The sequence below is a fragment of the Limulus polyphemus genome, unplaced genomic scaffold, assembly GCF_000517525.1.
Source record: "Limulus polyphemus unplaced genomic scaffold, Limulus_polyphemus-2.1.2 Scaffold224, whole genome shotgun sequence".
Lineage (NCBI taxonomy): Eukaryota > Metazoa > Arthropoda > Merostomata > Xiphosura > Limulidae > Limulus > Limulus polyphemus.
Genome location: NW_013665834.1, coordinates 271,492 through 287,551, shown reverse-complemented (window position 1 = coordinate 287,551; position 16,060 = coordinate 271,492). Strand labels below are relative to the sequence as shown.

At 31.6% G+C, this 16,060-nt stretch overlaps 1 protein-coding gene across 2 annotated transcripts in view; it reads right to left on the bottom strand.

Annotated features, from left to right (window-relative positions):
• Nucleotides 1-240: 240 nt before the first annotated feature.
• Nucleotides 241-16,060, bottom strand: part of LOC106478553 (DDB1- and CUL4-associated factor 5-like) — a 39,254-nt gene continuing 23,434 nt past the window's right edge. For both annotated transcript variants that reach the window (XM_013939104.2, XM_022382162.1), the window contains exons 7-10: nt 15,189-15,261; nt 14,022-14,140; nt 10,956-11,147; nt 241-5,446 (exon numbers count right to left, since the gene is read on the bottom strand). In XM_013939104.2, the coding sequence (XP_013794558.1) occupies nt 4,370-5,446; nt 10,956-11,147; nt 14,022-14,140; nt 15,189-15,261 (1,461 nt within the window). In that variant the 3' untranslated portion in view covers nt 241-4,369. The remainder of the gene's footprint in view (nt 5,447-10,955; nt 11,148-14,021; nt 14,141-15,188; nt 15,262-16,060) is intronic.

The window sequence follows — 16,060 nt, the reverse complement described above, 5'->3', positions numbered from 1 at the left end:
ATACACAACTACGAGGCATTTGTAAGAACATAGTAAGCATAAGTACATGGCATTTGTAAAAACACAGTACGTACTATTCTGCAAGCCAGGTTTGGTCACGTGCTTCTACTACAACTGTAGTATTTTAAGGCACAAACGAGCACTAGTATCTGTAAGAGTTTAGAGCCTTTAATCTGGAAAGGGCCTGTAGTTGTTACTATGCTTTCAACCTTTCAATTTACAAAATTATAACACAAACAATTTTTTTCCCAATTCTTTATTGTATGAAAACTATTTACAATAACTATGTACATTTCAGTCCTATCCAAAGAACTGGTGATTCACTGCCTGAAAGTACAAGTCAGGCAAGTAAAAAAAGATATCTCAAGAATAATAGATCTACAGACATCCAAATATTCAATACTGTTATCAACAAGAATGGAAATTATATTTCTTTCACAAACATAAGAACAAATATTTATTGAAACAATTTAAATGTGTACATGGAAACGACTAAAAATCTTAATATTGTTGTACATTAATCATTTTGTACTTTATCCACTGAAATGAAATACTGTGGTCAAGACTTTGAAAACAAAAAGTAAAATGTCCAAATTAGCGGGATAATTTGATTACTGAATTGTGTTAAATACCCAAAAATGCCACAACACAAAAAATGTACATTGCACAAATTCCAATTTTATCACTTCTTCACAATCACACACATTTTATAACCAGCATAATGGTAGAAAAGTTCCTTTTAGTTTGTTTTTGTAAATTAACTTAACAGTACATATAGATTTTATATAAACTTAATGCAGTTCAACTGCATAAAAAAATTTAAATCTAAAAAAGGAAAACTGAGAATTATAAACATATGTCATTAAATTACTCTATACCTTACATTTCAATATTTTACTCATTTCTTTCCATATTCTACAAATTAACTGTACACATTATTAATATTTACATGTATAGGATAACTGATAAACAAAATGGTGAAGGAAGGAAGCACTGTTAACTGAATCACTAATAGTGTCTAGTAACTTGTAACCAACAACTTACTATTTTTTAAATTAAAGATTTGTAAGAAGTTTATGGCAAACCTATCAATCATATGTGCTGTTATCAACTTTGCCACATTCCATGCACATATACATTTATACACTTTGACAGACTTGAAACAATTATATAACCCAAACGTGCATTTATTTTAAAGGGGCAGAATTAATAACATGAATAAACACAACTGTTCTCTTCAGCACATTCCCAAACTTTAGAAATTTAGGCAACTCAAAAGAAATGTTTTTGTTTTTGCTGTACACTTTTTGGAACAAGAGAAAATAGTTTCTCCAAGGGGGGCTTTCGAGCATGGAAGCATCTTGCTCACTATTTGAAAGAACATGAACATTCAAGCATACATCTAGCAAACATGGAGAACTGGCATCAATTGAATACAGAGTTGAATACAGGAACATCAATCGAGAATGCTCACCAGGAACTGCAGGCACTTGAGCAGAAATACTGGAAGTCAGTACTAAAGAGAACTGTTGCAATAGTGTGTCATTTAGCTGAATGCATCCTAAGATACAAAAAAGATACACGATCCCCATGATGGAAACATCCTAGGACAGATCGAATTAAGTTTGATCCGGTTATGAATGAATATTTAAGGAGAATGAAAAATGAGGAAATAAAAGACCAGTACTTGGGTAAACATATCCAGAATGAAATCATTATGCTGATCGGACTGAAAACACTAAATGCATTTGTTGACAAAGTTAAAAGTACTATGCTATCATCATGGATTGCACCCCAGACCTTAGTCATCAAGAACAGTTGCTGGTGGTGTTGCACATTGTTGATTGTCATATATCTGTGGGTATTTCTACATCGAAGCATTTCGTTGGCTTCCTTAAAGTTGACGACACTATGGAAAAAAGACTATGCAATAGTCTCCTTCGATATCTGATTCAATTAAAATTGGACATTGTCGACTGCAGAGGTCAAGCGTATGACAATGGAAGTAAACTTGCATGGGCAAAAACAAGGTGTGCAGAAAAGGTTGCTTGATTTAAATGAACAGGCCATGTATGTACCTTGCAGTAGTCATAACCTCAACCTTGTTATAAGTGATGAAGCCAAGTTTTCTGTACTCTCAGTCAGTTTCTTTGGAGTTTTATAGTGGCTTTACAATATTTTCAGGTCCTCTGCTAAGTGCTGGTTAATCCTTCAAAAACATGTGAAACAACTAACTGTGAAGGGCCTCTCCACCACAAGATGGGAGTGTTAATGTCATGCATTATCAGCTGCCAGAGATAATAAAGCCTTGGATGCATTAACAGAATATGCTGTTGAGAAAAAAAAAAGACAGTAAGACAGCATCTACAGCACTCAGATTGTCTAAGTAAATCAAATCATGGCACTTTATTCTGTCATTATTTGGCACAATGTGTTGTACCAAGTAAATCGTGTCAGCAAAATGACACAGAGCCCCAATATCTCAACTTAAACACTGTAACGTGAGAAGAATTATGTTCGAAAATTTCTCCAACAGGACCTAGACAGTGGCCTTTCATCTGCTAAGAGATGCAAGGGAAATTGCAGAGAAACTGGAAGTTGAAACCACGTTCCCAGAGGTAAGACAAAGTGAACAGCAGTTTCTATAGGAGAGGAACAAAGAAATACAAGACACCCCAGAGAAACGTTTCAGTCAGAAATTTTTCCTTCCTCTAGTAAACACTGCACTTTCCAGCATTAATGGTAGATTCGGTCAATTGCGGCCATTTTTTGCACTGTTTGGGTTTCTTTTCTCTGCTGACAACATAAGGAAGTCTGTAAAAGATTACACTCTGGAGGACTGTTGCCAGAAAATGGAACAAAAAGTTAAGAATGTTGATGCTGCCGATTTAGCATCAGAGGTGAAAGCTGCTACCACTGCTTTTCTCGATGATGTTACGTCTCAGGCAATAATGCTCAGTTATATATATTGAGAAAATCCTTTAGACATTTATGCGAATTTAAGCATCGCCCTATGACTTTTACTCACAGTGCCCATCCCTGTTGCATCAGGTGAGAGAAGCTTCTGCTATCTGAAGTTGATAAATACATATCTCAGATCAACAATGTCACAAGAGCGCTTGACAAGATTAGCTCAGATCTCCAATGAGCAGCGAGTCTGTCGACATCTAGACACAGACAACATTATTTCCAGCTCTTCAGAGGCCAAAACCAGATGAGTTCGATTGTGAGCTCAACTTCATTTACAGCACTTTGCTTGCAGCATATTTTAAAGCATGGTAGTATATAGATTTTACTATTGTATAGTTCCATAAATGATCAGCCAAATACATATATATATATATATATAATAAATCATATGAATGTATGTATACATATCTAGTACATATTGTTCTTTTTTTAATAATTACCAACCTTAACCTTTATCATCTAAAAATAAACGTTTCGTTGACACGCCGTTCTTATTCTTATATACAGCATTCATACTTTACCTTACTAGCATACTACTTTACCTTACTTTATTCTATACAATGAGAGGTTAAAAAAAAAGATATTTATGGCAATTTTAAAGCAATATTGAGCTTGGAAAAACATAAATACACTGAGCAAGTGACTTGTTCCTCTCATGACTCACTTCTTTTGCTCCTCAAGCCACTCATACATATTCGAGCCGGCCCTGAGTTTTCTTATCATTATGGAGCCCCATTTACTGAATTCTGCTCGGGACTCCAGAATGACTAAGACTGCTCCTGCATAAGGCACATGTATAGCTCAAACGTGCATTTATCTACTCTACCAAATTTAAAACACATGAAAAATTTGTGTTATTATATTTACGCTTCTAGGGTACAATTTCAACATGCTTTTATCTATATGGTCAGGATTGAAATTGTCTAAAATTTCAATGTGCTTTCACCCACATTGTGAGAATTGAGACATGCAGAAAGTTCAAATGTTATCAGCATGAAAATAAAATGTTTTGAAAGAAAAATAAAGCTACGTTTCTTGCAAGAAAAACATAGAAAACACTAAAAACCATGAAAATAATGTGTGCACAAATAGAAAGGATTGAAGATCTTAACATTGTTGTACACTGCTAATGTGATTATTGGATAAGTTGCAACTCTGCAACTTCAACAAATTGCAGTGATTCTCACAAACTTAAAAAATCATAATGGAAAATTCTAAGAGCATTTTCTGTGAAAAATAATACAGAATACATAAGACTTAAACTGAAAGTTCTGCACAAAACAAACAATGCTTTTTAAGAGTTATTTCAAATAAAGAGAGAATAAATTATGTACAACATGTACAAATTCAAACAAGTTATTAAAATCATTTTCAGAAAAATTTTTAATGCTTTAAAAAACTACTCTCCATTTTCATCTTCCTGGCTCTGTCTGGAGCGATATTTTCTGGAAAGGTGAGCCTTTTGATGAATCCTTTTAAAAGCTACAGCTGACTGTAAATTACAATTTGTGGACTTTTGGTTACTGGGATTCTTGCCATGTTCTTGAAGGGGTACTTCTGTTGATAGTGTATTGTTCTGAAAAGAGCACAGTGATGAGTTTGTCTTGGATGAAGATATTTCCAAACAATGTTTGGAAGAACACTCTGAAGCTTCCATATCGGAATCTAATTTAGACACAGATGGTTCTTCAGAAAAGTTACTTTCTAAAGCACTACAACTGCTAACTACACAGTTATTCTGCAATGAATAAGATGTCTGTGGTAAAGTGTTTTTAACTTCAATTGCTTTAAGACTCTTGCTATAAGTTGGCTTTTGACTGGGGCCATTAAATGGGTTGTTACATAAATTGCCATTATTTGGGATTCTTTCTTCTTCTGAATCAGAACTGGAAACACTATCTGACAAGTCTTGAAGAATTCTGGCCCTTCTCTTTCTCAGTGTGTTTCTGTTATCCTTCTTACATGATAATTTATGTTCATCATGAGGGACAGAGTCGAGAGCCATACAAGTTCTGGTAAAATCCTGCTGGGATTTCAAAGCATTATTTGTAGTGGAGCACTTCTTATCTTCATTTATATTTCTAACCTTTTTTGTTGTTCTTCTTAAGGAAGACCTAGCAGTTTGCAGGATCTGCTTGTGCCGTTTTCTAGCTATCAATTCAGAAATAGGATCAGTTGTAGCATCAGGATCATTACTTTTTTGTTCTTCATTATCACCATCCAAGAGGATTTGATTACCTTTTATTCTACTGGCCAATGTACTAAGGTAAAAATTATTCTGAGGACTAAAGCTTCCATCCCTTTTATGGCTCTTCTGCTTTTCCTCATCTGAGGATGACGACAAAGATGACGATAATGAGCCAGAACTTTCAAAGTTTAACATACTGGACTGAGCTTCCAAACAAGTAGGCAACAATTCTGTGTTTGTGAGCTGGTCACTAGAATCTGATGAGCAACTTTCAATATCTTGTTGAACCTGTAATGATTCACAAAGTTAACATTTACCAAGTGAATGTTGCAAATGTTAAACAATTTGAAAGTAGAAAGCTTATTAAAGTGTGAGACAATTTTATAAAAGTGTATCTCGATTACAGATGAGTAACTAAGGTTCTCTGTATTTTCTAAAACAACCAGTCAATTTTATTATGTGCAAACTAATAAATACTCATGTGTATGTTGCTAAAACATTTCAAATTTACAAAGGTCTTAGTTGTCGTCAGAACACAGATGTCCATAATGACAATCCATTTTATATATGTTTGAAAGTAAATTTTAAATGGAAAGTTGCATGTTCTTGAAAATCTACATGTAGAGTCCTCAGCTTAACAGTGATACTTGCAAGAAAATTGGTCAGAACATATCTAAAATATTACTCTGAGAGTGATAATGAAAATCAGATCCCATTTTGAGAATGATTAGTGAAACATATTACATTCTGGCAGTAAACTTATCATACCAAGAGCATCACATTTTTAAATTCAAAAACATGCAATATTTACACTTGCCAGACTGTGTCATCAATCTCCGTGTGTGTGTGTGTGTTCTGATTTGCTATACTTGATATCTTTATTACTTTACTACAAAGACAGGAGGATTGTTAATATGAAAAACCCAAATCTGCTGATGAATAACAATCTACTCTGACCCCCCAATTATAATCCAAAAATTTTCTTACAATAAACCTTGATACTTTGATATTACAAAATTCTAGCAAGAACGATAAAAAATGTCTGATCCAAAATTTCCATCTATGGCAGTATATTTGTGGAATAAATTAGTTGACAGGCATGTAATTACTTACATATGAAATGAAACAAAATAGTGCTAGCTGAGCCAAGTAAACAAATGTTTTTTTCCAAGACATTTCCATTCTAGTTCAATTTTGACCAAAATCACCAATATGGATTATCCAACACAGAACTTTGAACTTTCCAACCAATGTATATCTGGTTTTGTTGTGTGCATATTATATATTATATATATACACACACACACAGTTATCCTTTTTTGGTAAATATTATTGGCTTAAATTCACCAAAAAAAAGATAAATGTAAAAATTCCAAATAGTTTCAATTTTTATCCAAATGAAGCAAAAAGGATAAAAAGAAAATTTGAGAAGTGTATCTGCTGTTACTTCATATGACTATAAATACAATTCTCGTGAATATAAGTCGCAAACAGTTGCTAAGCAGTGTCTTGGCTACACTAGTACAAATTTTTTGTTTTTACAGTAACTCATGAATTAGATTCTGAGCTTATTCTACAAAAAAATGGCATTTTCTAACTTTAATAAACAAGACAAAACTTTTTGTAAAAATAACGTTCTTTATATTTTTTCAAATATATGTTGATAATGTGTTCAAAATTATCATAATGGTTGTTTGCACAATGCTATTTTGATCAACTGTTTCACTCCCTAAAAAACATTATTTTGCATTATATATTTGGATAGAATGAAATAATTTCATGGAGATATCATTAAAGTATCATTTCCAAAATCATCATAAATTATACTAATGTATAAGAACAAAAGTTTCAACAATGGCGTGGAAGCAAAAAGGAAAATTTTAAGAATAGAAAAAATTAAAACGAACTGAAATAGTTAAAAAAAAACAGCTGTATATAATACTGATTATCTGCCACCATTCTACAGAACAAGAACTTTAACCCAGCTGATCATTTACAACTGATACTGCAACAAACCACTTGGTTTTAGCTTTGTTTCTCAACATTCTCATAACTAATTATTTAGATATTTCTCTAAATGAAAGATCCAAATATTTCAAAGACCAAATATTCAAATTTAATATTTGCTCTTAAGCCAATTTTCAAGGATTTGTGTCATAATAAAATAATAATTACATAAAGATGCCTAACAAATAATTACTATACTTACCTGCCATTTTTCACTGATGGAACTTTAAGTAGTGATAACAAAAAAATATAATAAACTTCGTACTTGGTAATTTTCAAATTCACTAATTTGAAAGTTTTCTGTTACTGCTGCATAAATGAAGTTTAATGAGAACTAAGAAAATGAATCAAAATTTACAAACATCAGCTTTTTATCTCACAGATCTTCTCATACATTTATTGGTAAGTACTGACTATGTTATAAAGATGGAAAAGTTATTACATTGAACTATCAACCCTCTAAATGCAGGCTTTGTCATTGTGACCAACCTGCAGCTATCACATCACCATGAAACTATACATACTATAATGCTAAATTAGTGTATTTTCACAAAACTTGGTAAGCTTTTAGTAAACAATAAAAGTCTGTAGTACATAAAAAAAGCAGAATTTTTAATAAAGAATTTATATTAAAAAATTTGCTGTGAATTTCTGATGTCTTTACTAAGTCAATATAAGGCCAAAGTGATTTTCATGCTAAGAATGAAAATAAGCATTTTCATCTTAAAATTTAATTTATCAACGTACATTAATATAAAATTTTGAAAGAAAATTAGTACCTCTTTTTTTTCTTGTTTTTTTTTAATGAATTATATATTCCACATATCCAAATTCATTACTTTCAGAAGTTCAACTGTTTACCTTTTTCCCATATATTTAATTTAATTTTAGAGTTTGATTAGCTGGCTTATAAACCATTCAGTTTTTCATGCCTGAAGAATAGCACATCACATTGGGAGCATTAGCAGATTTCCATACACTTATGTACAAAGACATGCAGCTTTGGACAGGTGCAACTATAGGTACATAAGCACTGATATTTTTTTCTTTTAGTTAAGTCTTTGTTCAAATAAAAGTTAATTTATCTTTCAAATATGCACTTTAAAATATAAAAAATATATAAATAACTAAAACAGAATGTCCAAGACTAACTACAAGTTAACTGGTTTTTCTAACTAAGCTACTTAGGGTAAAAAAGATCATTAAAAACTTGAGCATTAATTTGTATATCAACATGTACCTAATCTCATCCTCTACTAGTCTAGCATCTATTGGCATCAATTTTAAAAGTATCATTAAAAGCTTGAAACTGAAGATAAACTCTTTCTATTGGTTATAAACATATTTGTCAAATGAGAGCATGTGGTTTTGAAAATATTTTTAAAGTTGAGAATAGATGAGTGGGCTTCTATCATAGGTTGAAAAAATTTATTGCTATCTCACTAAAGGGAGCAGAATACTTTGGAATTATTTATAAGTCAGACAGTGTAGCTGCTATAATGCTGAAGTTATACCAGCTAAAAGAGGAGAATTTGGAACACAGACACGTCATGTGACACAGAAAAATGAAAATCGAGAACTTTTTAAAGTATTTTATTTCAAATTAAGAAAGTAAAACTTAGATAATATTAAAAATTGAATTAATAAACTATACACTGACACTAACTTTATTTACGTACATTGATAATAAATTTAACTAAATTTGGAATGTAACTTTATAAAATATTGTGACATGCACAGATATTGAGAGGTTTAAATAGTATATTCTATTCAATTACTTAATGTAACTCTGATACTTAACTAAATTGTATTTATCAAACTGCATTTGTTTAAGTTAAAAAATTTATATATGATCAGAAAAATTAACTTATTTAGTTATATTAAATAAGCTTTTACACATATCTCAGATTGAAATAAAAATATATTCCTTAAAGACCACAGACAATAGGGCATTTTTCGTGCTTGAATGTGTATATCGTATCACACTAAAAATAATACGATTAAAAAAAGTCACAAAACACTCAAGCTCATGTGATTCCAAGCCACATTTGGTCACAGTTGGCTAGCTTTAAGAAAAACTAGCAGAAGCGCCACATGGCGAACTAGGTCACACAAGGTAAATAAAAATGGCACCAGCAGGTGAAGAGGGAGATAGATATGTGTCAATCGCACCGTATATGTTTGAACCAGAGCTTAGAGACGATAATGTGCCTAATGTTGACATGTTGGCCAAAGTGGACGAGGACTGACAGTTATGTGATCTGTCTTGTATGGAATTGTTTCAATAGTTATATGCTACAAGGTCATAAAAGACTGGTTTACACTGCTAAGGTCATAAAAATGGGAAGAAATTTATAGCTGTCAGATTGGTCACATGGGCAATAATATAGTAAATCTATGAGTAAGTTCTAGTCAGTATTTGTTTTTTCAAGTGATGGATCTGTTTCTAGATGTAGATCTAATATCAGCTGGTGGACTCCTAATACTGTATTCTACGCATGCTCTGAGTTGTATGCATATGACTAAGTATACATTAGGACTGGAAAAGCAAACATAGCTGGGGGTCACATTTCGATACTCAATAATGTAGATGTAGCATTTTTAATGTTGCATATTGACATCTCCAATGAAGTTTCATAAGAAAAGTGTTATAAACATGAAAAATAAATGAATAAAACAGACAATTGTTTGTACATGCCCTTTTTATGGTAAATAATACCTGAAGGTGAAATTTCATAAACATTTTTGTTTCAGCAGATCTACTGGTGTGTTTATAAAACCTGAATGATTACTGACAATTCTATATTGTACTTAAAACATTAGCTAAAGCTTGAGCTTACCCTGTATGCCTGTCATTTTCAATCGAACAGCTGATCGGACATAATTATCATCGCTGCTATTAGTCTGTAAACAAGATCTTAATGTGCCACTAGAATGATCCTGGCTGCTGCTCACTGTGACGAATGGATCTCCCTCGAACTTCAGATACATCTTTCTTTAGCATTTATTGCAAATCCCATAACAAATTGTAGTTTATTTTCAAAGTCTGATTCCAAAAAGTGTTCACTGTATACATGACAACTTTCGATCGAACTCCATTTATCACGAGTTCTTGATACAAACTTTGTCCAGGCCATATGGCATTTTCTGTCTGACTTAGGTGGAAACTCCTGCAGAGATATCTCCTTTTCCTTGGTAATATTCCCACATCCATAAACAACACAGCAAAAACCATAGTTGTTTATTCACAAATAACTGTATTACGAAATTTGACCAGAAAAAAACGAACTGTTTTCATATAAATAAGCCAACAGTTTTCTACGCAGAAAATGGTGCACAGAAAGAAGCCAACCATGACTGGTCTTGTTTACATTGAGTGACATCACTCACCTCTGACCCAATTTTTTAATCAAGCGATCCCAAAGGCTGGCTTGCAGGGTCAGGGTGGGGGCATATTATCGAAAAATGATTTGACGTAATCTTTAACTATATTTCTTCGACATTTAATATAAATACAAACGTATTGAGTTTTTAACTGTCCAAAGTCTTTAAAGAAAGTTTTGTAGTTGAAGTATTAATTTTCTTCTAAGATATTTAAGATGCATTAAATCACAAATGTAACACAAGGGCTAATGGTATATTTGAATATATTTGTCCATAACTTTAGAAATTCAGCAGCAGGTTTGTAATAAAGAAAAAATGAGCATTTATCTTTTTTCACCTATACTAAATAGAAAAATATGCAAACAAACACATTTTTCATATTTCTGAATTATAAGCTTTGACTCACCAATGAATCAAAGAAAGCAATCATGAGTGGGTCCTCCTTTACCGAGTGATGACTGTAGTCATGTGTCATGAACTGTCCATTCTCAAGGGCCAGGTTGTTGTAATCTTCACGAGAGTAAACCTTCCGAAATTCAGTATTTCCACTTCTATTTAAACTTCCTGACCAGTCAGGGAGTGGAAACATACTCCACAACTAGAATTAGAATGATGTGGTGCATATCAAGTGTCATATTTATAATACAAGTTTCAGCAAATGTTGTAATGGACATACATTAATTCACCATTCCTAAAATTTCAACAAATACTATTGATTAATATTTCACTTATTAATGAACTTGTGATCAATATATCTTTCAACAAAAATTCACTTCTGAAAGCTTTTCAGTTAAAGTTATCCTTTCTTTACTACAAACCACTGAAATTAATCAATTTAGTTTGACTGAAAATGATAAAATACATTCCAATTAGTAGCCATCAGATGGATTTTAAAATCCCTGTTAACATAACACTATTTCATTCTTGAAGTAATCTACTCTGACTAACTTGTTATATGTTCATCTGGGTCTTTTAGCACTATCTTCTCTAAAGTTATACCACAGATGTACTACACAAGCTCATTAAATTTGTCAGTAGTAAGATCTTGCAAAATATTTTTCTATGCAATGTTTAATATGGTAATTCACAGTTATTCTTAAAATTTACACTTGAGGTAGTGAGTATCATGCAAGGTGGTGACTTTACATGACTTATAATGTATTCAAATTCACTTATCCACTAATTAATTACATAATCACACTCTTAAAAACACCTTCTTATGTACCATCCAGTGTTGGCTTAATACACAATGTTTTTTGTACACACCTATTAATTCAAAAAGTAATCGTCATAAAGTTGAATCACTTTTACCTTCATTAATCTAGTTATGGCTCATAACACAGTGTGTGTGTGTGTGTGTTTGTGTGTGTTTTCTTATAGCAAAACCACATCAGGCTATCTGCTGTGTCCACCAAGGGGAATCAAACCTTAATTTTAGCATTGTCCCACCAGGGGACCATAATACAGAGACTCTGCCTTTGACAGGTTAAATAATGTATTTTTTCAAAGACCAGTATGTTCAAACAAACAAACTGTCTGTTTAAATACCACTTCTTTAAACCCACTGTTTCGTATGCTTGGTGAAAGAAAGTCAGCAAAAACATATGACAGTTTTGTCCTACGATGGAAAGATCATCAACAACTTCTGACAACAAGTTATCATAAACTAAACTGAATTACAATTTGAACAGATTAAAATATAATTTAATAAAGATTATTTGTTAGGTTTTGTGCAAAGTTATACAACAATGCAAGAAATATTTTGGACAACATCAGTAATGAAAAGATATGAAATCATTTTGAAATCTGTTTCCAATATAAAAAAATTAACGGACTTAAAATGTCTTATAGATTTGATTGCATTGAAGCACTACTGTAAAAGATGTTTTTATTTCATAATTTTTAATTTTAATGTTTATCTTAAGTGATTTTAGTCCTTTACTGCTAGTTATAACCACAAACAATGTTTAAAACCATTATAATATATAATAAACAATACTCTCACTCAGAATGTTATAAATCATCAGTCACGATCAATTCCATAAACGAAAGTCTTGCAAGAACCACATTTGCCTGAAAATCTCAGTTAACTAGTTCCTGTAGGTTGTGAAATTATATACTTAATGAATATAGTTGACTATTTTTCAGAAGATGCTCACATATTTAAACCAGCTAAGTCACAGATAAACATTATTAATACAATTTAGTACCAGAATTTTGTCAGCCATCCTGAACAAATTTAGTGATTATGGTGTGTTTGCTTTTTCAAGCTAGTGAAGAATGATTACCATTATACTTTTCATAAGGCACTGGTATCATGCCTATTACATTTACACAGACTACATTCTTTATCTAGTCCCTCAGTGATTTTCAAGAATTAGACAAGTGTATAATAATATTATTCCAACCACACTATATTTGTCATATCCATTGCCAACAACGCATTTTGCTCAATCCAGGGCAGCTGTGGTTGGAATATTATTATTGTACACTCTTCTACTTCTTGAAAATCCCTAAGTGATTAGACTAAAAATGTGGAGTTTAAAAATGTAATGGGCCTAATATTAATGTCTTATGACTAGTGTAATTATAATAACTTTTCACTAACTTGTAAAAAGAGTACACACCATATCAACTATTGTTGTATCAAATGGCTTAAATAAATAGTGTTCTAACTACTACTGTGTTAGTTGTATCCCAGATAGCCTGAAGAGCTCTAGATTGAGCACAAAGTGCTGTTGGCAATGGATATGACAAATATAATGTGGTTGGAATACTATTATTATGTACTCTTGAAATTTAGTGGTTGTAAGTATGAGCTATTTTGCAAAATACTTCTGTATTTTTAGTCCTAACAGGTGTGGACACATGGTTTCATTTTGTTCAGACACAAGTTATGCTAATAATATAATACAGCTACCATCAAAATCTAATTAAGCTAAAGTGATAATAATTTAGCTATCCTGTAATATTTTGTTCCCCTACTGATTTGTGCAGGTATTAACATTGTTATAAAAATATTATCTAAGTGACAATTGAGTCACATTCATTGTACAATATTGTATTAAAACATAACTATGTATTTAGTAGTCAGCATCAGTGAACCATATGCTCTTGTAGAAGTTGATGACTTATCATGAATCAGAAAACAAATTTCCAGGTAAGCAGAACCATCATTATATTTACTAGTTTATTACTGACACATCATATGCCATAATCATCTTTACATTCACTAATTCATTAATGATACTTAATACAGTACAATCACCTATACATTAATATTATTGGATTTTTCACTGAATATAATTGTTTTGATTAAAAATATGTGCATCTTTTTTTCTAATCCAATATGTCAGATATTTTTAACTGCAATGCGTTGGAAATATATTTCTATTACTGATTACTAAACCAAACACATATTCTCACACAGTTTCCTAAGTAACCAACTTTAAGGAAGAAATAGTTAAATTACCTTGATTACTTTCTCCACTCCAGATGATACTATCAAAGATCTCATGGTGTTGTAGCGTACCTGGTTTACGATTGATCTGTGACCTCGAAGCACCATATGAGCTTTATTATTCCATAGACCTAAAGCAGCATGATACGTACTTCTAATAAATATTAAGGTATTTACTCCATTGTCTCATATATTATCCATTTATGTATCTACAAACCACATAATGCTTGTTGCAACAAACCAGCTATGTTGTGGAGTTAATAGAATACAAGTTCAAATTTAGAAAAATGCAACAAAATACTGAGAAACAAGTAATAAGTATCCTTTTAAATAATGCACAGATATTTAATCTGTCTTCTATTAACAACTATAAACATTAATCTTTATTAACACACCTAGGAACAACTGGATTTCATTAACAATGTTTTTCTATTTAGTTGCCATGTGTCTTTTCTAGTGTTTATTGTATATCAAAATATTAGTAAAATATTGTAGCCAAAAACGTAGCAATTGATATAAAGTATAAATTTAACAACAATATTAATATATTTTTAGTTTAAGAACATAAGAACATCTTTATCTATTATCAGTTTATAATGGATATACTATTACTTCAACTTAATTTTTTACATGCTTACTTCCATAGGTATCACACTTTACTAGTACAAATTGTGAACTGTTTTTCTAGCATAAACAGTGCTTGCCATTATAAAAAAGGTAAAATTGTTTTGCTAAAAAACATTTTACATAATTAACTGAAAAATTATAAGGGTCTATTTTTTAACTTTACTAATGAGAGTTAACAAATGACATAGAACATTAAATACAATACTGTCACATGTTAAATGATATACCACCAGATGAATCAATTATTTAACAGTCACTTTTAACATGACTTTCTAAGTCACCAAATTATCTTATGTGAAACAGTTAAAAAATAAAGCCTGGTAAATAGTCAATCAAAATCTAAATGTCTGAACATAACATGTTTTTAATTTGTATGACTTCTTGTTTTTTTTTTAATTATTGTTTCACCATCTAAAACTAAATACAAAATTATGTTTTTCTATTTTACATATATGCAACACATAAATCATTCTTATGTTTATCATGTTATTGTGTATTCACATCTAAACTACTTAGGCATCTTTCACACAAGAGATAATTTAAAGATCTTACTTTTGTTATGACCTGTGCTATCAGGTATTTTCCATACATATAATCTGAAGTCATCAGACCCAGAGAGAATATACTGTAAGAAAACAACAATTTCAATAGGACAGTTACTTTGCTCACACTCTTCAAAAAGCTTGGGAAACCGTAACTTTTTTCTTAACAACAATATCCCTTTCCTGTTCTTAACTATACAGTTTATGGCATTTAAAAACAAGATACCAAGACAAGCTACAAAAAAAAGCTAATGTTATGCTTTAATTCAAACAATTCCCTATAGCTTTTTGTCAAATACTTTCTTGTGTAATTAGTACTTATGGAATCTAAATAGGAACTGGAAAGACAGGATTTTGTCACCTACATAGTTAAGAGAGATTAATGGGTTCACAAATGAAAAGATTAATACTTTTGCTGTCACTGCTCATCAAATAACAATTAGTATTTTGAGCTAAGATATACATTTGGGCATTTTTGCTGTATTTATTAGGTCATCAAGAAATTAATGTTGCATTTTGGAACACTTCCATTAACCACCCCCCAAAAAACGTACATCACATATAATAGTTAAACAAACCACCTAAATGTCATGTTAGTGTAGCCCATATAAAGTGTAAAGTTTAGTATACTCTAATCCCTTATAGTGATGGCACATGACGAGGCACACACACACACACACACACACATTCGGCATATAATGCTGATTGAATACCAGAAGGGAAATAATGCCTCTGTAGCCACAAATAATATGAAAGAAGTTTATGGAAATGTTTTGGTGTTCGTAAGTGTCAACGATGGTTCAATAAATTTCGTTCAGGTGACTTTAGCCTTAAAAACTGTGATGGCAAAAGACGCTTGTTGAGTCTAACCCAAGGCAACAC